This window comes from Fukomys damarensis, unplaced genomic scaffold, assembly GCF_012274545.1.
Source record: "Fukomys damarensis isolate Sample0158 unplaced genomic scaffold, DMR_v1.0_HiC HiC_scaffold_14, whole genome shotgun sequence".
NCBI lineage: Eukaryota > Metazoa > Chordata > Mammalia > Rodentia > Bathyergidae > Fukomys > Fukomys damarensis.
The window spans coordinates 10055542-10078021 of NW_022900926.1; the positions used below are offsets into that span (position 1 = coordinate 10055542).

General features: G+C 38.2%; 1 protein-coding gene and 1 long non-coding RNA gene across 5 annotated transcripts in view; one reads left to right on the plus strand and one right to left on the minus strand.

The window, feature by feature from the left end:
- Positions 1–22480, plus strand: part of Lama2 (laminin subunit alpha 2) — a 563701-nt gene that overhangs the window by 489396 nt on the left and 51825 nt on the right. For all 3 annotated transcript variants that reach the window (XM_033763224.1, XM_033763225.1, XM_033763226.1), the window contains 8 exons: positions 210–326; positions 2019–2201; positions 3789–3794; positions 6552–6706; positions 11636–11779; positions 12548–12681; positions 14330–14489; positions 18010–18134. In XM_033763224.1, the coding sequence (XP_033619115.1) occupies positions 210–326; positions 2019–2201; positions 3789–3794; positions 6552–6706; positions 11636–11779; positions 12548–12681; positions 14330–14489; positions 18010–18134 (1024 nt within the window). The remainder of the gene's footprint in view (positions 1–209; positions 327–2018; positions 2202–3788; positions 3795–6551; positions 6707–11635; positions 11780–12547; positions 12682–14329; positions 14490–18009; positions 18135–22480) is intronic.
- The window catches only part of LOC117286003, a 71253-nt gene that overhangs the window by 27329 nt on the left and 21444 nt on the right, over positions 1–22480 (minus strand). The gene's annotated exons all lie outside the window — the stretch shown is intronic.

Sequence of the window (22480 nt, forward strand, 5' to 3'; positions counted from 1 at the left end):
CAGAGTGACATGCCCAGTGCTCCTAAACACATGGATTTCATATCATGATGAGAAGTATTGATAGATGACAGTAAAAGAAGTATATCAATTTTCTTGCTTTTTATTAACTTTGTGAGAAAATAAGCTGAAATTCCATATCAAAGTATAAACTCACAGATGATTAAAATTGTTTTATCCTTTCCGTTGGTTTCTTTGCTTTCTCTTCACAGAAAATGACGCACATCTCCGTGGCTTGACCACCCGGTTAGAAAATGCCGAGGCTAGAAATGTTGACCTCCTGCAAGCTTTGAATGCCACTGTAGGAAAGTTATCAACCATTCCAAATGGTAAGCACTCAGGACCTACGCCTTCTGCCAGTTCATCTGGACTTTCTAGGAACATTTTAAACTTTTACCATTTTTCGTACATCATCCTTGTACTATTGTCAGGCAATTAGATACCGGTTTTCTTCCATATGAATTGTTCTTTGTGAGAGTGAGAAACTAAACCACATTTAACACTGTGACATTACTTATCCTTCGTTGCCTTCAGCTGTCGTCCAAAGGGATATGTTACAAACAGGTAGAAAGAGACATCTTATTATTATATTGCCTTCCAAGTTTCAGCCTAAGAACTCTTTCATTGATGTAAAGGAATAGAATCACACAGGCTCTGTTCTCTGAAATCATGATGTACTATCACAAAGTCACATTTTATTATAGCACCTACAGTAATAGATGACAGGCCAGTGCCATTCCACATAGCTCTTGGAAAAATTTAATTCCTTACATGCTCCAGTTTTCAAAAACATTAATGGTCGAAACATATTCACACTCTCTACTTATGAGAACTCCTCGACATTTGTGCTTCAAAAAGTATACATTCCTTTAGGGATATTATTTTTATATTTTAATGGCATTGTACAACAGCAAGGGTTAAAAGCATCGTTGAGTGCTTAGTCAGTGTGCTTTTGTAAATGTGTGCCATTGTTACACTGATCCTATGAGACTGACCTCACTTTCCACGGATGGAATGGGACAGAGGGGACAGAAGGCCATTGTTTGCAGAAGCATTTTTGTAACTTGACTCGATAGGGGGAGGGATAAAAGATGTGTTGTGTACCTGTGCCAATCCACAGTGAATATAAATCGGTGTATACTGCAAACATGGGCTAATGAAAATTTAATTTTTTAAACCATTGAGTAATTCTTTAGATTTTCATGTCACCTCTTGGGTAGTGACTACAGTAAGTCCCTGACTTGGAACAAGTTCTATTCTGGGAGGATGTTCATTAAGTGGGATTTGTTTGTAAATCTGACTCAGCTGTAAATCAGACAAAGTGAATCTTATACACCTTAGACACAAATACACAATCGAAAGCAGAAAAAACCAAACAGATGCACAAATACTACAAATAAAATATTTTTACTTTTATGGTTACCTTAAAATAAGAAAGTAGACACGTGAGCTACTTCTGTGATTGGTTTGCATCCACAGATGTTCATAATGTGAGGTCTGTTTGTACCTGTGAAAGTTTACTACTCAAATGTTCATAAGTCAGGAACTTACTGCACCTAGAAAATCAAAGCTAAAAACAAATGAAAATGCACTAACACAGTCTAACATTCCTGAAAAAGTCTCTCTCCTAAAATTGAAACACATTCTCCACCTCCCTCAGGAAATGCAGATTAAGTCTTAAGCCCAGTTGTGTTGATGCTATCTAACTCATGCAAATAAATTTCACACTTTAATATGTTCGGCAGCAAATCACAATATGCCCTTATACAGTGAACATTTAGAATAATAACTTGTCTATTTTAAGAGCTAATCAGATATTCATAGCAAAGGTCCCTGAGAAAATTTAATTTAGCTAAAAAATTTGCTTCATTTGCTACAACTGAATGAGACAAAGTTCAGCCTTTTCCTACCAAAAATGTGTCCCTGAGGTCAGCCAGCCGCAGCCTCACTGTGACAAGCATGGCTTAAACCACCAGCTCTAAACCCTTTGTTTGGTTTCTCATTCTCTCTTTTGCTGACAGACACAGCCACCAAACTGCTAGCTGTTAAGGACAAAGCCAGACAAGCCAACGACACAGCGAAAGATGTACTGGCCCAGATTAAAGATCTCCACCAGAATCTTGATGACCTGAAGAAAAATTACAATAGACTGGCAGCCAGTGTGGCCGAAACGAACGCTGTACTAAAAGATCCTTCTAAGAACAGTAAGCTCTCCTTTTTCACTGTAATGATATCATTTATTTCTTCACACTATAAAAGTGTCCTAGACTCATAAAAGGGAGAGCTGGAAAAGATCCTAGGGTGGTGCTGTCTGTCCTTTTCCACATACCTTGGGCACGGAAACTGAGTTGCCTTCCACTCCCTAGTCAGTCTCCTAACTCTGCCATCTGCCTTTGTCAACTACATTTTGTCCGTGTGAGAGGAGATGAAGAATTCTCGTCATCTGCATTATATCTGGTGTAAGATGGCCAAACGCTTTTTACACTTTTGAACCCATTAGTATAACTGAAAACACATTTGTTCACAGGAAATTCTCTACTTAGAATTGGCCGAGTTTCACGTGACAGAATGTAAGGAACACACCCATTAGCGGACCAGTCAGAACAGGGTATGCAAATATCAATTTGAGAAGCATTAACATTTGGAATTTTTGATGTTACTGTTTATATCCCATCCTCTTATATTCCAGGGAATAAAATAAAGCATATATCTAGTTTATAAGGGCTGTGTCTTCACATCTCTTACGCACTGTGTCAAATTATATTGATTTCATCAGAACTGAGGAAATCTAAGAGTTTAATAGGATAATTTATATTGTTAGCTGCATATAGTTGATAAACATTAACATTTTTAAAGTATCGTTTTCCTGTCTGCCAAGTGATAAGACACTATTTTGCTGCATAGTTTCACCCAGGGACATGTTTGGCTTTTTGTTCTTTTCAGTTCCAAGAGACTGGCCCTCTTCACGAAAGTATTGGTGCAGCGCAAGGGCACACAGTCCGTTACCGATGCTCTGAGCTCTATGCTCCAGATGCAGCCTGGCTCGGGAGGGGAGCCTGGTGCTAGCACCCTCGCCTCCCCTCACGTGCCAAGGGTGTGAGCGCAGGACATCAGCGGGACACTGGGTCTCGGGACTGCATGGCCCCTTTCGGAGCAGGAAAGGGCACACACGTCTGATACATATGCAGAGCCAGGAAGAGGACCCCTTTCTTGTCCTTTTTTCTGGGAAAATAAAAGGGAAATAAGAATGATTTTTTAGTTTGTTTTAATGTAAACCCAGATGTAGCTTCCTCCATAGCCCAAAGATTCATTGAGTAACTTCTGATACATTCCATAGCATGACATTTCCAATCAAAATGAGGAAAAGATGCACTTTTATGTAAATATTGCTATCTGTTTCACTTGTTTTATCATTTAAAACATCATTTTATTCCATTTTAGATTGACTCACAACCAGTAATGGCCTCTTGATAATATATATCTAGGATTTTTTAAAATTTGCCCTCCATTAATGGAAATAATTATCTATAAATATTAAATTTTCTCCATTTTCTGCTTTATTAGAACATTATAAGATCATTTTGTTCCATATGAACAAGCTTGCTAAATGACATATTTTATGTACTTTTATTTGATAATGTTTGTTTAAAATGAGGTGCATTTCTAATTTGTACCTCTTGTAAAAAGTAACATTTTTGTGATAGTCACTATATTGTAATATTTTCAGAAAATATTTCCTCATGAATTTTCTAATTTCTTTTTGTTTTACTTCCTCGTGAAACTGCCTGCAGAAATCAGTATGTATACATTTACTCATACGCTGTTAAGTAACTTATATGCTTAACTCATTGTCTATCGCAGAAAGCTCAACTCAGCATGGCACCATATTTTGGGGTTGCTGTAAACATCACACGGGGATTCTTTCTGCTGTCACTATAGGAAAGTTAGATGCATAAAAGGGTCTTTCTTCCTCGCCGGGGATTAGCTCAGTGATTCCTCTGCCTGTCTCCCAAGCACAGGTCCTGAGTTCAATCCCGGGACCAAAAAACAAAAAACAAAAAAAGTGTCTTCCTCTGTATGACTTTAGTACTTGATATATTTGATATACAGTACTTCCATAGCATTCTTAAAAACTAGTAAAATATCTATGATGTGCACAAAAATGTTGAAAAGTGACTTCCTGCACAGATTGAACTAAATCACAATGTTTCTGCTAAACCAAATTCAGCTGCTGAAGCTCAAATGGCCTCTTGAACTAAGGTTAAAACAAACCAGGCCAGTGCTGCTGTTATTTCCCTGCAAAATACCAGGTTCTGGGCTGGGGATTTAGCTCAGCGGTTCAGTGGCCTGCCTTGCAAGCGCAAGGACCTGAGTTCAATCCCCTACCAAAAACAAAAAAAAACAAAAAAACAGGTTCCCTCCTCCTTATAAGTAATTCTTCTCAACTTATAAATAATGAAATTTGAAGACATGTATAGAGATATTGAGTCTTTACAAATGAGCAAGTACTGGGATATAAAAATATTCTCTCAAATATCTCAGTCTAACTTGAAAATCAAAATAACTAGAAAAAATAATAAAATAAATCAAAATCTAAAGAATGTGACTAAGGCTGTCCTCAGTGCAAAGTGAGAGAAATTATCGAATAAGCACTGAAATAAACAACTTTTATGCAATCAATTCAGTGAGTTAGAAAAAATACAACTGACTTAAAGAAAAAGGGGTTTAAAAATTAATTAGAAGGCAAAATAACAGAACTAATAAATCCAAGAGGTAAAAGTTTAGTAGTACATAATAATAGAAAAAAAGTATATATATATATATATATATATATATATATATATATATGGCACAAATAGGCCAAGTTCTAAAGGAGATATAACTACCAAAGAGAGGAAATTTAACACATAAAAGAGTACTGGGTCAAATTTTACACTGATAAATTTTAAATCCTAAAAGATACAGATAATCTAGAAAATAACCACCTTATCAAAAGCCATTTTCAGAAGTGATTTTAAAATATACTCAAGTAAGTAATTAGGAAAGAAAATGAGAATGTTTTCAAAATTACTAAAAAGAAAGCATCCAACTTAATACCACAAATGACTTAGTTTTCACACCTCCAAGAAGAAAGTCCTGCATTATTTACATTGCTTCTGAATAGAAAGGAAACAGGAGGACAAGATCCCTCCAGAGTCTCTTTAGAAGTATTTGATAGAGGAGCTTTTGAGAGCATTAGAAGGACCTTCATTGTATCTAAGCCTACCTAATCTTTGCTTAACTACTCTCTCTTTCTTAGGAATCTAAATCTAAGCCAATATTTCTTGATTCTGGAGTGATTTGTAGAATATCAGAATAACAATGGAGAATTAAAGGAAGGAAACAAATGAACAAATGGTTTATTTCAAATGCACAAAACAGTGGGATAACGGTGCTTATGCACAATTACACAATTACACAATTACACAGAGCAAGGGCTTTATGCTAGACAGACTGCATTTCCAGAAGAATATACTCAGTTCTGGATTTAATAAAGTAAATAATAACCCTAAATTCCTTTTTAAACACCAGTGAGTATAGTTCATATTTATGAGCATGAGTTGAAAATACCTATTTCAAAACCTTGTTTGAAAATAACTCCCTTGGGTTCGAGCACAGTCTGCAGGGCAGGTAGCCTTGGACCTTAAATGGTACCAGTTTTTCATCAGGATCACAGTGACCAAAAGCTGAACGACTGGCGTTTAACCAGATAATAAATGACATCCTTGGGGTAAGACCGCCAGCATCCCAGAGATAGGATATTACTTTTTCATCTGTCTTATGCCCTCCCACAAAAGCACGTACTGAAAGTCTGCAGATCAGTGAAAGCCTTCAAGTATTTTAGGGTTGAAACTTTTGAAATTGCCAGTATTCCACTTTTTTAACCCACAAAAACAGTCATTTAATATGGTTCAACGTCATACACACCCCAGGACAATCAGCTGTCCTTCAAAATGAAACTGAACTGTACCCTTGAAAGATTTAATTAAAGCACAGTGCAGGCCTTCAGTGTGAGGGTTGCTCGAAATGTTCTTCAAGCCACATTTTGCTAGCATCTCTCTTAAAGATGTATAAAGAAAGACAGCGAGGAAAAGAAAGAAAACCAATTTTGTGCAAGAATCTTGATTAAAATACAGTTCAGGCCGGGATAGACTAGGTGACATTTTCAAGATGCTTTCACTTTCCTACTTATCTGACTAAAGTTCTGTTCTATAAAGGTTAGCTTTTTGGCTGAAACTAAAAATTAAGCATTGAATTAAATTCATCCTATCTTCTACCTTTCAATGCTAATTCTCACCTTAATCACAAAGCCAAAGACTTTTTCTAACATCTCTGGGCTGCTCGAGTCTCCACTTGCCGGCATACCCTGCTTTAATAGCCACGGCCCTGCTTGGTCCCCTGGACAAGAAGAAATCACTTAAACACACCCGTGTGCTAATTTCTCTGGGCATGGGTGCGTGCGTGTGTGCATGCATGTGTACGTTCGTGTGTATCCCCGGATGTGTTCAATGCAGTTACAGATGCAGACGCCACGGTGAAAAGTCTCGAACAGGAAGCTGATCGACTCCTAGACAAACTCAAACCCATCAAGGAATTGGAGGATAACCTCAAGAAAAATATCTCTGAGATAAAAGAATTGATAAACCAAGCCCGGAAGCAAGCCAATTCCGTAAGCTCTTTTTATTTCCATAGCCAGTAACTGATTATAACTGTTACTGTTACTGTAGAGGGAATGCCACACATACACCCCTACACCCCACCAGGTACCCTGTTGAACAATCTCCAAGTCGTTTTTTTCTTTCTTTTAAAGCTACTTGCAGATGGAAGGGGGGATGAATTTTCTTATAAATGACAAAGGACATTTCAAGAGAATGATGGCCACCCTTATTGTTGTAAAATTAGGAATCCTGTTATATTTTATTACTGCTCGAATACACTAAACTTTATCATGCCATAAGGGAAATAAGACGTGTATACAAACAATGCTAACATAATGCAGAAATACCGTACCAATCACGTGGGCCTGGGCAAAAGTGAAAGATCATTTCAGGAGATCAGAAGAGAGCCCAAAGGGAAGACTTTGAGCCAGGGCTTGAAGTGGGATAATGTGGAAGTGGGGAGCAGGGACAGGGGATGTGGAAGGGCATCTCAAGACAAGGAATGGCTTGAACGAAGGCAGAAAGTGAAGAACATTGTAGGATCAGTTCATGAAAAAGCATTCTGTTTTGTCATGAAGTGCAGAAAGTGTAAAAGTCAGCATGAAATTGGAAAGGCCAAAGGTAACCAGGTCTTCTCTGTGCTTAAATGATAGATGAATCACCATCTGTTGTTTGGCTGTTGGGAAAGTGTTTGAGCCTGAACAGTGTAGTCGAGTAGACCAGACCTGTGCTGCTTAAATATCAAGAACATATTTAGGAGAACCTAGACAGAAGACCCTGACGGTAGCAAAAAAGTACTTACCGTATCACTTCCATATGCATTTTTAACAATGATATCTTTAATGAAAAAGTAATAAATATTTTTCTAGGCATCACACATTGAGCCATTGTTTCTGATTTAATTACCTGATAAAATAGGGGAACCTGGGCATATTCATTATTTCTTAGTTGTAAGAAATCTAAAATTTGCCCAAATATTCACCACTTGCAAATTCATTTCTCCTTCCTCATAAAAAAGACAAAATTGCGATGTGTAAGTACATTTATGTACCTGTCTCAAGGCTGGGGATTTAGCTCAGTGGTGTTGCCACCTGCCTTGCAAGCACAAGGACCCGAGTTCAATCCCTGATACCACAAACAAACAAAAAGTACAACTACGTACCTGTCTAGAGTAAAAGGTACACATTAAAAAGGTATAAAATAATCTTTCAAAGAAATTGTAATTCACTTTACAAGGCGAAGTTACAACAAAATGCCTTATTTTTGTTAAATATTAAGAATATGCAAGTGGCCATTTTTAAATGAATTTTGTACAAACTAAAGATTATATTTTCTGACTTGTAACATAATTTCAACTTGGTTTGAGTGTCTGGCTATGACCCTGGCATATATTTGACATTAAAATTAAAAACCATTTCTTAATTAAGAAATTAAAGACATTTATTTTAAACCAGCTCTTTTTGGGCTTGTTGGTTCTCACTTTGAGTAGCTGATACTCTTTTTAATAATCTTTTTTTTTAACAATCTCTTTTTTTGTTTTGTTTTGTTTTGCTGATACTCTTTTTAAATAAATGTCCTAGTTACTGCATGGAAAATGCAATGAAAATCCAATAGTTATAATGGGATACTCAATAATGACTAATTGAGTTCATGATGATTATATGATGAATAATGTTATGTCAGAAATGCCTTAGCAGTATCAAATGCTTAATGATTTCCCTTAGAAATCTCACTAAGGGGCTGTATTAGAAGTACAATGACTGATAGAGCCAGAGGACATTTGTATTTTAGAAAGTTCACCCCTTTTGAAAGAGGCAAATATCCTAGTGATTTCTTCTAAAGAAATTTATAGATATTGTATTTTGAGTTACCTGTTTTAAGTTGCTCAAAAGACATATCTGTAATTGTGAATTAAACAGAGTATTTATAAGGAGAAATTAGTATTGATGAATTGGTTGCCAAAAGCTTGGGCTGCCTGTGATTTTCAGGTACTCAGGTTATATTCGAAACCAGAAGACAGAAAATTCAGAGGGTTTTTCATATGTGTGCATAAGAGTTGAACAGTACATTGTCTTTGCAAGATCAGCTGCTGGCATATTGGACACGGCAATGTCATTTTGTTCAGAGAACTAGAACTTCAAATGTATAGAGTAAATTAATTGTTAATCCTAGCTTCATTGCATACTCTCGGTTCTAAAATAGCTACTTTCTCACACTGACATCTCGGGTTGAGCTTCACAGTTCATCAGGTCCCACTGCTGGTTCTGTTTGGCTCAGTGACAGCTCCCTCTCCGACGTGCAGTCATGTCACTCCCCATGTTGTGCTGCATGGTCTGAGACTACACGGTCACCCATCCACACATACCTGAACATTCCTTCTCTAGACAGTAACCGAGGAGTGCTGTTCATTTGTGTTCTCTGAGTAACCATGGCTCATTTGTGAGTAAACCTGCCACGGTACGGTCCTACAGCCAAGGACTACAGTCAAGCATTTATGAAGTGAAGATAAAGCAAACTACTTTGACTGGTAATGAGTCCCACACATTTCTTGCCGTAGACAGTTCAGCCTGTTGTTTAGCTCTGCTCGTGGATGGCAGTCAGATCTTGACTTCTTGTTCTCTTACTATATCAGTGGCTCCTGTATGCCCCTGAGATATTAACCTTACTCAACACCTAGGTTTTCTACCACAATGGTTTTGGATCACTTGCTGCAAAAACTCAGTCTCTTCCACCATTTTCTGAACATTAAAAATAGATGAAGACTAAGACTGCCTTCCCTGCCTTCCCTCCACTGTGTGGTCTTTCTCTCGTGTTATTTTATCCTGTTCATTTCCAAGCCCTTGAATGACTCTGTACCACGTTACCCTATCGTGTAGCGTGCGTTGTCACCTTCTACTGCATGTCTGCTACACTATCAACATCAGTAGAAATTGCTTGGATCACTTGCTGCAAAAACTCAGTCTCTTCCACCATTTTCTGAACATTAAAAATAGATGAAGACTAAGACTGCCTTCCCTGCCTTCCCTCCACTGTGTGGTCTTTCTCTCGTGTTATTTTATCCTGTTCATTTCCAAGCCCTTGAATGACTCTGTACCACGTTACCCTATCGTGTAGCGTGCGTTGTCACCTTCTACTGCATGTCTGCTACACTATCAACATCAAGTAGAAATTGCATGTTTTCTGAGATTCTTTTCTATTCTTTTTCATTCACTCCCAGCTCCATATGTGGACAGGAATGTCCTTCATTTGTGAATCAAAGCACCAACTTCCTCACTGAACACCACACGACCAGCAATACGCTGGGCATCACAGATGCCCCAAGTCCTGAATTCCTCAGTTAGGAGGCTGGGCCACACCCTGAGGGAGAAGACAAGGGTAGGGAAGCAGCCTCAGAAGTGGGATCCTATGTCCTTCAGCTGCTCCAGGCTGTCACACACAGCGCCTTTTCTTGGGTAATAGCCACTATCTATTTCTTTCCCAACCATTTCAACTGTATGGAGATACAATTTGCTCAGCAGTTCAGATGAGGTCACAATGACACCTAAATTGCAATCTGTGTGGAGTCACAGGAGCTGCCACTGATCTGCTGTGTTCCCAGAGGTTCCCAAATGTATTTTCGTTTACCTGCACTCAGTACCCCAAATCCCTTCTTAGCTCTCCCTTTTGAATCCAACCAGTTTTGCACCTAGCACCTCCTCAGTACTTTTCACCCTTGGAGAGGGGCCATCATGCTCCCTACATTCACACCTAATCAAATTCTTCGAGACACCTGCTTGTGTCTTCATAGTATGGAGATTGGAATGATAGCGTAGGCTACTTGCTTAGACTTTGCAAAGGCTTTGTGTGGGGTTAACAATAATGCTAGGGTTGCTTTTCCTCCAAATATACAAACTAAATGAGTCACACAAAATGTCAGAAGAAATGGGAAGATAAGAATTCCCTGGGTATGAGTACCAACATTTTTCTGGAAGCTGGGCATTGGAACCAGTAGCAAAAGATGTTTTGCATCTTCTCTCCCCTGCCTCCTACTTTGAGTGCCATCAGTCAGCAAAGTAAAAACTTCTTTCCGAGTCCAAAGAACTACACTGCTGTCCTGAAAGTGCCCCTTTGATGATAATTCTGTACCTTAACCAAAGGCAATTAAATCCAATAGTGTAATTTGTGATTGAAGGAAGACTTCCTGAATATAAGCTAAAACCTGAAGGAACAGTGTCATTTGATTCACATAGGAATTTCTTTCTTGGCAATTTATAGTAATTTTTAAAGTACTATTCAAAAGAAAAAAGGAGCTGTTACATATATTAGTAGTGATACCCATTGGAAATTATTTCCATCTTATTTCCTGGAAACTTAATAAAAAGGTATAATTTATTCTGAAATGTATGCTCTGAGAGGAATGATTAATATTCTTGTTAGAACATCTAGAACAAAATCTATTTGGCCTCTTTCATCTGTAAGAAAATAGGAGGGCCAGTAATTTCCTCTTGAAAACTAAAAGAAAAATGGCTTCCCTAACATTCATCCTCTACTTTAAACGATGCCAAAATTGCTGCAATGTGAATGGCAAACTTTCATTAAACAACCTTAATAAAGATCATTCCCATTAGCTTCTTGCAAAAATCTCTTTTGGAAAAATGTGCCTATATTCTTAAAGGAGAAAGGTAGGCATTTGTTAGTTGTATGATTCAAATAAAAGCAGTGTGCTAAGAAAACATAGAACTTCGAACAGCTCATTGTCAGAATTCTCATGGAAGACCACTCTTGTGTGCCTGGATTAATGAGTATAATGGATCTGCATATGGGTATTGAATGATACTATCTGATGATTGAAAAGTAACTTCAAAGAAAAAAAATGATGCTAGTTCTATGGTTGTTTGGGAGGTACTTCAGACTTGCTGAGAGGTTCGATCTTAGGTCTTTGTGTCTCATTTTTCTTAAAGATCAAAGTGTCTGTCTCTTCGGGAGGTGACTGCATTCGAACATACAAGCCAGAAATCAAGAAAGGAAGCTACAACAATATTATTATCCATGTCAAGACGGCTGTTGCTGACAACCTCCTTTTTTATCTCGGGAGTGCCAAATTTGTAAGTTTAATATTCAGCTTTTCTGTGGACTACTGCACGTATGTGGTATCAGAGGATAATCCTGGCACTGGGAAATGTATAGAACGCAATAACATGACCCTCGCACTGGTCCTGCACCAGATTGACTTTGCACATTTGGAAACCTCAAAATTTTACAAAGTTCTGAAATGTCAAATAAACGGGAAGAAAATTCTCTACAATATTCAGGCACATTTGCTTTCATTTGTCAGTGCCCTAATGTTTACTTTGGGTTATATTTTTAGAGCTATCTGTTTACGAAGAAAGGCTAAGAAGAATAAAGCTTTGAAAATAACTTTTCAAACTAAGAAATTAGGAGGAACTTTCTTGCTCATGAAGTGAGAAAAGTAAACTGCATACTAATTTATGGTGGGTGAAAACTCTTCTAACTCAAACTGGAGTGACCCAAGTCTCACCTACAAAAACTCACCCATCGAGTTCTTCCTCTTTCTGTTTGAACATTTGACTTTGCCCGAGTGTGGATTCATTCATACAAATGTCTTTTCAGCAGACCAGTCGTGGCATAAGTTAGTGTGTGCCATTCACACGTGGAGCTCTGGGTCACTTTAGGTTAAAAAAAAATCATAGCTACACCCTGAAAATCAGTGTCTTTGATGAAAATAATAATCAATTCTGAATTCTGTTCTTTCATGTGTCTGTAAATGGGACCTAGTGAAAATTACTGTGCTCTCCTCTCTGTCACAATGCTTGGTACCTGATAACTATTGTCTTTGTGGTTCTCTGCACCAGATTGACTTCCTGGCTATAGAAATGCGTGGAGGCAAAGTCAGCTTCCTGTGGGATGTTGGCTCTGGAGTGGGGCGCGCGGAGTACCCAGATATGACTATCAATGACGCCTCTTGGTACCGCATTGAAGCATCAAGGTAACAAGATCAAGATAACTGAATGACAGGGTTGAAGTCATTCCTCAGTTTAAGGAGAAAGCTTCTATGTCCATTTCAATCAGGCAGGGACATATGAATGCATGCACATGTATGTGAATGTTACATATTACATGTGTATATATGTGGGAATTTGTACATCTGTCATACCTCTTAGGAATTTCCAAACCTTCACAGCAGTGACCAGAGTGAGCAGGCCTTTATAAGCCCTTTATCTGCTATTTGGTAGGAGTTTGGAGTTTTAGCTGTTTTCAATAATCTTAATCTTCAGTAATCAACAATTTTATCTCTAATCAATTATCAGTTTCTGACAGGGTGCAGACCACTTAGAGAACCATTCCTGCCCTCAGTACTTTCCTCCTTTTCTCTCCTTTGATCAAGTCTCAGCTCCCTGTTGCATCCAAAGCAGCTAAGAGTTGCATGTACAGCGATGGGCCTGGGGCTAGAGCTGAGGCTCAGAGATGAGAGAAATGTTGAAGAACTGACATTGATCAAACTGGGATAAGGGTGCACAGAGTTTCATTCTGTTTGTGTATGTTTAAATTTTTTACCAAAAAAATTGAAAGACAATTTTATGAAAAATGACAGTTTTATTTCATTATTAAGATATTCAGCAAAAGTGCGTGCGTGTGTGTGTGTGTGCGTGTGTGTGTGTGTGTGTGTGTGTGTATGTGTAAGAGGGAAACAAGACACTCACATATGTGGTGTTGGGGGTTTAAGTATTTTCCTGGGTTTGAAGACATTTATTCTTCTTCTACCAGATGAAATTCGTTCTGTTGAAGAGCCTTAGTTGACAGAATCATTCTTTTGTTTCCATGCCCCCTCACAGATAAAGACATTGCCAAAATGAGGCAGCAGAGAAAGGGATGTGACAGTAAAGCTGCGTTATGACTGCTTGTTTCAGAAGAGAGACCAGATTTTCCACACTTAACAATTCGTGGAAATCAATCACTTAAAAAAGAAAATGAAATGAAATCATAATAGCTTTCAAAGTTGTGTTAATTGAATTTAAAACGGAACTTTATGCAGTTTGTATACACAACTCTAAAGACTAGATTAGAGACTATATCCATTAAGAGATGTGCCAGACAATAAAAGACATACAATGCCAAGACGACTCCTTGGGTCCCAGATATTGCAAGGAATTTTAGGAGAGGTTATGCAGCTTATACTGCAGAAGGGTGGCTCATTTGGGGTTAACTGGCTTGATTAAATCAAACAAAATACAAAATGAAGTCATATAGATGTGTTTAAATTATATGTGTTGGAAAATAGTAGATTATTAAGTAAAGCCTCATGGCTTTCCAGTTGACCCATTGGACAGCGGTTCTGTCAGTTAATTGCTGCCGTGTCATCTCCTACCCTATCCGTGGACACTCAGAATCACAGCGTGTGGCTCGCTAGTCGTGGCGGAATCTAACCCTAAGTATCTAGCAATGATCAAACTGTGAGTCTTGATGGGAGATTTAATGAATCTGGAAGGTTCAAAGCTAAACAATCAGTTATCTCTAAACTTTTCTTGAGCAACTCTCTATACTGTGCCGCTTTTAAATCTCAAGTGGACAGAAAGAGGACACGCATTTCATTTTCTGTCTTGTCTTCCTCTTCATTTCCACCTGTGCCCTTGAAGAACGGGGAGAAATGGGTCCATTTCCGTGAGAGCCCTGGATGGACCCAAAGCCAGTATTATGCCTACTACCCACTACTCAGCATCTCCTCCAGGCTACACCATCCTAGACGTGGATGCAAATGCGATGCTGTTCGTCGGAGGCCTGACTGGAAAGTTAAAGGTAGTGTGCTCTTCCCCGCCTTGCTGAATTCATCCTGACACACGACACCTGCTCTGGTTCCTTGGGGACAAAGCTCTGCATAACTTGGCCAAGTTTTACTTAACTGGTTGTTATGAAAGAGTGAATTTATTTTAAGTGAGGTTTTATCTTTGAATTGTGGAAATTCAATTCCAAAGCACTTATTCATAAGCCTACACATATCCACTTAAATAGTTATTGTCCTGTCCTTATCTGTGGCATCTTTTTTTAATAATCTTGTTTTAGTTGCCTTAAGAATAAAGTGTTTGGGGGCTGGGATTTGGCTCAGTGGTTCTGCCACCTCCCTCACTAAGCAAAATGGCCCAAGTTTGATCCCCAGTACAAAAAAAAAAAAAGGTAAAGTGTTTTTTAAGTGTACCTCGTTTTCTGAATCAATGCATGATCTATAGATATGAAGTGTTATAAAGTTCATACATCTAATTAAAAGATTTATGAATACCATGGTAAATATCACAGGAGGCATAAGCTTTCAAATCATGATCAGGTTTTAAAAGTTTTCCAGTTGCTTTTCTCCTCATTCATACAGAGCCATGCACTTAATATTCATAATTGCTCCATGACAGGTCCTTGTGCATTTCAAATTGCAACTTGCCTTCCTTCTAAAGAAGCTTAAGTTGATTAAATGGAATTAGCTGTTTCAAAACGACCTGTGGGTGAGATGCAAGAGCACAACCAAATATAATAGATAATCCTGGCCTTGTCAGAGTCACCCTGGGATGAGATTAGTCAGAAAATGTGAAAAGCCTGGGTGACCCCAAATTTATGAGAACTCGACCTTCAAACGGAGTGAGGTTGTTTTATTTGCTTTGTGTATGAGATGTGACTCTAAAGAACTGATACCATAACGACACACTAAAATCATCCTCAGTTCATAGAACTGCATATAAATGCATGCAATACATAATAATATATCGTCATATGGCCAACTTTTTCTACTTCCTACAAGGATAAATGTAGGGGCAGCACACAGTGGTGCAAAACCCATAGCTACTGAAATGAAATGCAGCTTGGATCTACTCCTCTATCACTTTCTACAGTCTGACCATAGACAAGTCACCTAACCCCTTGGACTTCAGTTTTCTCAGCTACAGACAAGCAATAAAAATATCTGCTCTATTTATGGTAGGATACAGTGATAGGCTTTCATAACATCCTTAGACTCAGTATGCACTAATATTCTAAGCGATTTGGATGAATTAGCTCACTTCATTTTCAAAAGTTACCTCCTAGTCGATATGGGCTGCTATAATAAAAATGCAGTAGCTCTAGGAAGCTTATAATATAACAACAGATATGTTTCTCACAGTGTGGGAGGCTGAGAAATCCAAGATGAAGGTCCTAGCCTGTATGGTCTCTAATGATCCCGTTCCAAGTAGAGGGTGCTTTGTTGCTGCGCTCCCACATGGTGGATGGAGGAATGCATTCCTTTGGGCCTTTTTTATAAGGCACTAATCCTAGTCATAGAGACCCCAGCCTCACGACCTAATCACCTCCCAGTCCTCAGCCAGTCTCAGTAGCATCAACCAGTCTCCTAATAACATTGCCTTGGAAGTTAAGATTTCAACATAAAAATTTGAGCCGGACACAGGCATTTAGACCAGAGTAGAGTAGGCACTAATAGTCTCCCCATTTTATAGTTAAGGAGTGTGAGGAAGAGAGAATTTAAATGTCTTGACTAAGGTCAGACAATCCTTAGTGACAGAGGTTAGATTTGAACACAGGTTAACAAGCACAGACGTCTCCAGTCCTAAGTCACCACATTTCATGACCGTGATGAGTAACGAGATTATGAGTATAAAATATGTGCCAAAGAGATAGCAGTCGTACCTTGAATTGTATTTTCAGTAGTTATTCTGCAGATGTCACTGGCACAAAACAACTTTATGTCAGTCTCATAAAAAAAAGAAGATATAGGCAAATAAAAAGGGTTTTTTGTTTTTTTTTTAATAGCTTAGTCACAAAGTTTCAAGTCTCTGAGCAAAAGCTGAACACAGTTAGCTAACGGGACTTGATGAAAATTTAAATGAGCAGGGAATTTTCTGAAGAATAGCTTTCCAGGATCTGAGGAGGCACAGGACAGCTAGTAGAATCCATACATAAGATAATCAAGCTCTGTAAATCAAGGGGCTCCAGCTGATGGCGAAACTTTCCAAGGAGAACTCTGACCTACACTGTCGCAAGTGTCCCCTCCAAATGGCCACAGGGGTAGAAAAATTTTCATGTGAAATTACACACTTTTTTTTTTTTTAGCCATGTCAAGGACTATATTCTCACATTTATTCTAAAGTCCAAACATTTCAATCTACCATTTTTTCCAGATAATTCACCTAAATATACATTAGATTTGGCACAGAGTTTCTAAAGTCATAAGCAGCACAATATACTATTTATTTGTAATCTGTCAAGGCTAAAATAAGCAGTTATTTAAATTAAATTACCAGGTTCTCTAGAATGGACTGGTAATTTTGCTCTTTTGTGACTATGGTGTGGATCAGGCTTCTGTGAACTGGGGTTCAGCAGACACTTATGGAGTCCCAGCAAACATCTACCTGGGCCTTTCTAAGTTGCTTTGGTTTCCTTCATTCTCCTTGCACTGAAGACCTGCCTTGCTGTGATTTCTAAGGTAAGGTTTAGGGCAGCACTATCAGAGAGTAATTTATGCGCATGCTTCCCGTGCTCCTTGCGTCCCCAGTGTCCTTCCTTTCTCATGACCTCAGGACAGGAGTCCTTGTGGTGAATGCATGCCCCAGATTTACCCAAAGACAGTGCTGCAGGTGCAGTAACGCTAAAACTTCCGCTCTGTAGCAGGTACTGAGCTAACCATACACACACTATCTAATTGAATTCCCACAGCAATCCCATGTTATCCACCAAGGGATACACCATGGAGAAATTTAGCAGCTGAGAAGTGTTTACAGCCTGACCTTAGCATCCATGGGTTCTCCATCTTCAGATTCCATCAACCAAGGCTTGAAAATGTTCAAAAAATAACATTGCATCTGCACTGCACATATGCAGATATTTTTCTTGTCACTTTTCCCTGCACAATGCAGTATAATGACCATTTATGTAGCATTGAAATTAGTTTAGGTTTTGTCGGTAATCTAAAGAGGATTTGAAGTGCATGCGAGAACTGTGCGTAAGTTTTGTGCCAACACTGCCCCATTTATATAAAAAAAAACCGAGGCTTCCAGGAGATCCTGTGACAGATCCCTAGAAGATATCAAGGAGCAACAGCCTTTACTAATGCAGGCACCACAAAAAGTAACCAGGGTCCATTGATGAGGTTTTGGAGCTGTTCCCCTTTTGTTGACCCATCTCGAAGTGGCTGTGATAATCTAATAGAGTGAAAAGACTGTATATAAAACCAAGAGTGTCAGAAAATCGTCTGGCTCCTGCTGCTAGTAACTCTCATAAATACCTCCAGATTATTTGTGAAATTTTATATTCTAATAAGTGCACTGTGTCCCTCTCTCTACAGAAGGCTGATGCTGTACGTGTGATTACATTCACCGGCTGCATGGGAGAAACATACTTTGACAGCAAACCTATAGGTTTGTGGAATTTCCGAGAAATAGAAGGTGACTGCAAAGGATGCACTGTCAGGTTAGTTGAGATGAAAAATCTCCTCAGGTCTGTCGTGTGCATCACAGATGTCTTTGTTTTATCGGACAATGTTCTATTACCTTTTGGAGGATGTGGAGCTATTTTGAAATGATTATGTTGAGAGGTGGATTCACCAGCAAACTAATGAAATGTCAATTCCCTGCCTGCGTGTGTGCAGCAGGCACTTGCCCCGGTCCTGGGAGAGCTCTAGCAGAGCGTGCCTATGGCCATAAGTTTCTGCACAGCTTGCAGGGGTAAGACATTTCAACCACAGTCAATTAAGACAACTATCTCCTGCGCTGCTTCTGAGTCCCTTCACGTCCAGAGCTTTCAGAGTGTGTGGCTGTCATGAAGGTGTAATTATTTTCATAAAAGAGTACTCCCCAAGCTGATCAAGCATACACTTACAACCCATGTTCAGGTTTTATTTCCTGTGGGACCTTTCTTACCAATACATGAGTTCTAATCCATGGAAGTCTAAAAGTCTGTGGAAGAAAATGAAAACAACAGCCCAGGAAGACCGAATAGATGTCACCAGTTATAAGAGATAGGAACTTGAAACTGTTTGCAAGTATAGAGGATATTCTTATATATAACTGAAAGGAAGATATAAAACAACTAGCTAGAAGTAGATTTCTTGGCATAAAGAAATTAGAGCTCCCTACTCACTTGAGCCTAAAATAGTTTAAATATATTGAATTAGCACTACAAAATACAAATTAAATACCTAGAAGCTTAGTGTGACATACATAGCAATTCAAACATAATACTTTTGTATTTTTTATTTCCAATTTAAGATGCAGATACCCTTTCAAAACCCAAATCCCCCATTAATGAAGCAGAATACACTTCACACTTCCTTCCCAACATTTCTAGAGTTTCATAGAAGAATGTAGCTCCAATACAAGTAGAATGTCTGTTTTAGAAATTTGCATTTATTCAGTGGTCAATCAGATGTATAATTTACTTCCAACACTCTTTTTGTCTTATGAATTTATCAGCATAGCACTGAGAATAAGTTTCAAAGTCTGATCCCTTTAAGATGGTTTTGACAGTAATCTATGAACTCTACCATGGGAGATTGCCTGTAAAATTCTTTCAATACCACAAAAACAGTGAAATCCACATTAATGTTGTCATAAATAAACACCAATTTCCCCCAAACATTTCTTTGGTATATTTTCAGTAAGAGTTTCAAGTGGCTATTACCAGTGAAAGAGCTAAAGCATTAGTGCTCGGTCAGCAAACATACTATGTAAGACTATGACATTAATTCTGCAAAGATTATATGTTCTACTCCTAACATAGAGCCTAGTATTCTAGTTAATATAATTACAGTAGCATTCCTGCATATTCATAAAGTGTTTTGTAGATCACTGAGACTCATGCTTACAACTTCCTGGTACTACGATTCACCCAATCCAATCCCAGGCATCAAGAAATTTATTATGAAAATGTGAGAAAAAGACAAGCGCTAAAATAGTTCAAATACAAGGTGTATCTAAAATCCCTTTTAAAATGTAGAGTATACAATGATTAGTCACATTGAGTTAAGGGCATCGAGATCTGCTCTGGAGGGGTGGCATTTGAGGTTAGAGTTCAATAAATAGAAAGAGTAAGTGGAATATGGACAGCGTTCAAGTCCTAGAGACCAAAGAGCAGTGTAGGAAGGTCGGAGAGCCAGAAATGTGTTCGGGAAAGAACAAGTGCAAATTCGCTCGTCCAGGGTTGACAAGTAGGAGAAAGACTCCAGTAAGTTCTTCCCAGCATATTAATGTGCTGCACCTCCACATAAGGGTAGTTGCATGCAAAGCAAACCAACAAGCCGAGCACACCTAACTCAAGAGTACCCTGCCCCAAAGGCAGCCCCCACACTGTGCCGTTTTACCCATATGCTTGCTCTCCGTTTGCTTCTGCCGAGTGCTCCATCTTGGAAGTGCCCACTTTCTAGGTCTCCACTGCGTTTTGTTCACACCTCTGTCGGTCAGCACTGTCTACTCTGCAGATACCCCTTGTCATTAAACTACACCCATCTTCTCCTCTGAAATAATTCCATGTTTTTAATTTTTAATGTATCTCTTTGAGCGGTACAGATATTTTGAACAGAATTGTTATTGTGTTTGTGAGTGCCCTGATTCTGTAGTTGCATAAGTTTTGAGAGATGTACCCCAACACCATTTTCCTATAAGCCCTGGTATTTATAAGATTAAATTTCTATAGAATCCCTGGTATTGTTGGGCTTTTGTTTTCACTAAAACATTCATCACATTTTAAGACAAATACCAACTCTTCAAGTTAAACAGCAAAAATTATTTTATGGGAAAAGTGTAAAAGATGAAACTAAAAGAGATAGACTGGGGAAATGTACAAGATGTTAGGATGTCTGTTTTAGAAATTTGTATTTATCAATGTTCAATAAGGGATACAAATGTTTTTATGTTTTAGAGGGATTAATCTCTCAGGAATATACAAAATCACCTATTTCATTTTTCTTAAACTTCTGAAAATCATATTAAGATTGAAATACAAATATAACTACTATCAGTAAAAATTATTTAACTGAACATTAAAATAATGATGAAATTTCATATTCTAATGCCCAATATACATCCATTTCTATAGTAAATAAGTTACATGTGGAAGAACATGGCTGTTTCAAAGTAGCATAACTAATGCTTTCTAACTTGACCAGTCATTCAGATGCAACAACGAAACAAAAACCAAGTTAAGGTTCTCTGCTTTTATTAATCGTAAAAGAGTATTTACTTTTGCTGGTAAATATACTCAAAACAAATGGGAAAATTCCAGGAGCATGTTGAATTGTTATGGAATATACCAAGAAGAACTAATAGTTTCCCCTATCCCAAACTAACTAGTTCTGAAGCTAGACTTTGTTTGGTTAGTATAAGCTAATGAATTAAGTTCAGAAGACTGTTCTGTATCTGTATATTTTGCCACTTGCAGCATAAAACTCTTTCCTGTAGATTTGTCTTTTGCTGGAATAGGAAAAGATCCCCAGTATTCGCATTAGAAGGGGCTGATTGAACCTTTCATCTCATGGTTGAGGAGATCGGGTGTGAAGTGTAAGTGACTTATAACAAGGCCTCCCTGAAAAGTCCAGAAGAGACTCCCGGGTACCTGCCATACGACCTATTCTTTTCTCTGTGATATGTTAAGGAGTTCATCGGTTAGGTCCATAAGGACACGAACATATAAATGCCCTAAGTGTTTTTGTAAGGAAAATAAATGTATTTTGTTTGGATTCCCCATTACCCTTATTGCATCATGAGTTGTTTTTCTGGTTAGCACTTTTTCAATTCTAAATAAGAATGTATTGAGCGAAAGCATCCAGAAAACAATCACTGGAGACCCTGTGCAACCCTTTCCATTAGCGGAAAAATCCTAGTAATTGAGAACTTCAAGGAATTTCTCCTAGGTAGGCTCTCTGCAACATTCTTTTATCTCTAATTTAATGCTATAGGAATTGCTCATTACCATGATAAAGGAAGTGCAAGTAACAGCCAACTTAGTCATTAACCAATTGTACTGTTGACATTCTGGTTTAGTTCCTCAGCCTTCCAGATGTTAGCATTTTCAATGAATATTGAAAAAACATCTTTTATTTTGTCTTTATTGTTTCATTTCTCTCTAATCCAGAAGGAAAGCCAACTTCCTGAGAATGTGCCATTGTGCTTCCTACACAAGTCCATTGATTTTTGTAATCGGTAAATTTTCTCGTTAGCCACAATTTCATGGAAAGATATATTCTATGTTCTTGTCATTCTGTGACAACACCGCAGTGTGTCCCAGCATCTGCCCCTGCTCTCAAGCTACAGCACTCCAGCTTCAGAGATCACACATATGCTAATGTGTAAATATTGAAAGTTTGAAAAAATATCCCCGCTATTAAGACTCACTTTGCAACAGCAAATAGACACAGATAGATAGACTATCGGTAGCCTCACATTTGAATTATTTTTCAAATATTGTATTTACAAGGCTTATCTTAGATATTTAACTATTCAACCAAAATTGATTGACCGACATACTCTGTGAAGCACTTTTTGATACTGAAATCAGCTTCATTCCCCAGAGGTTCCGTAGCATTCTATAGCAAGTGTCAGGCTAGATGCTGAGTTTGTGCCTGGCATAGGGACTGAACCCTAACTTTTCTATGGTGTCCTACTGCTTCTAGAACTTTGTTGTAAGTGTAGAAGGCAGATTTAAAACACACACACACAACAGGCATCCTTCATTGTATTCAAATTTGTTGAATAACATGTTGGATGGTGAGTATTTAGATTAAGGGTCTCTATTACATTATGATCGATATTATATATATATAT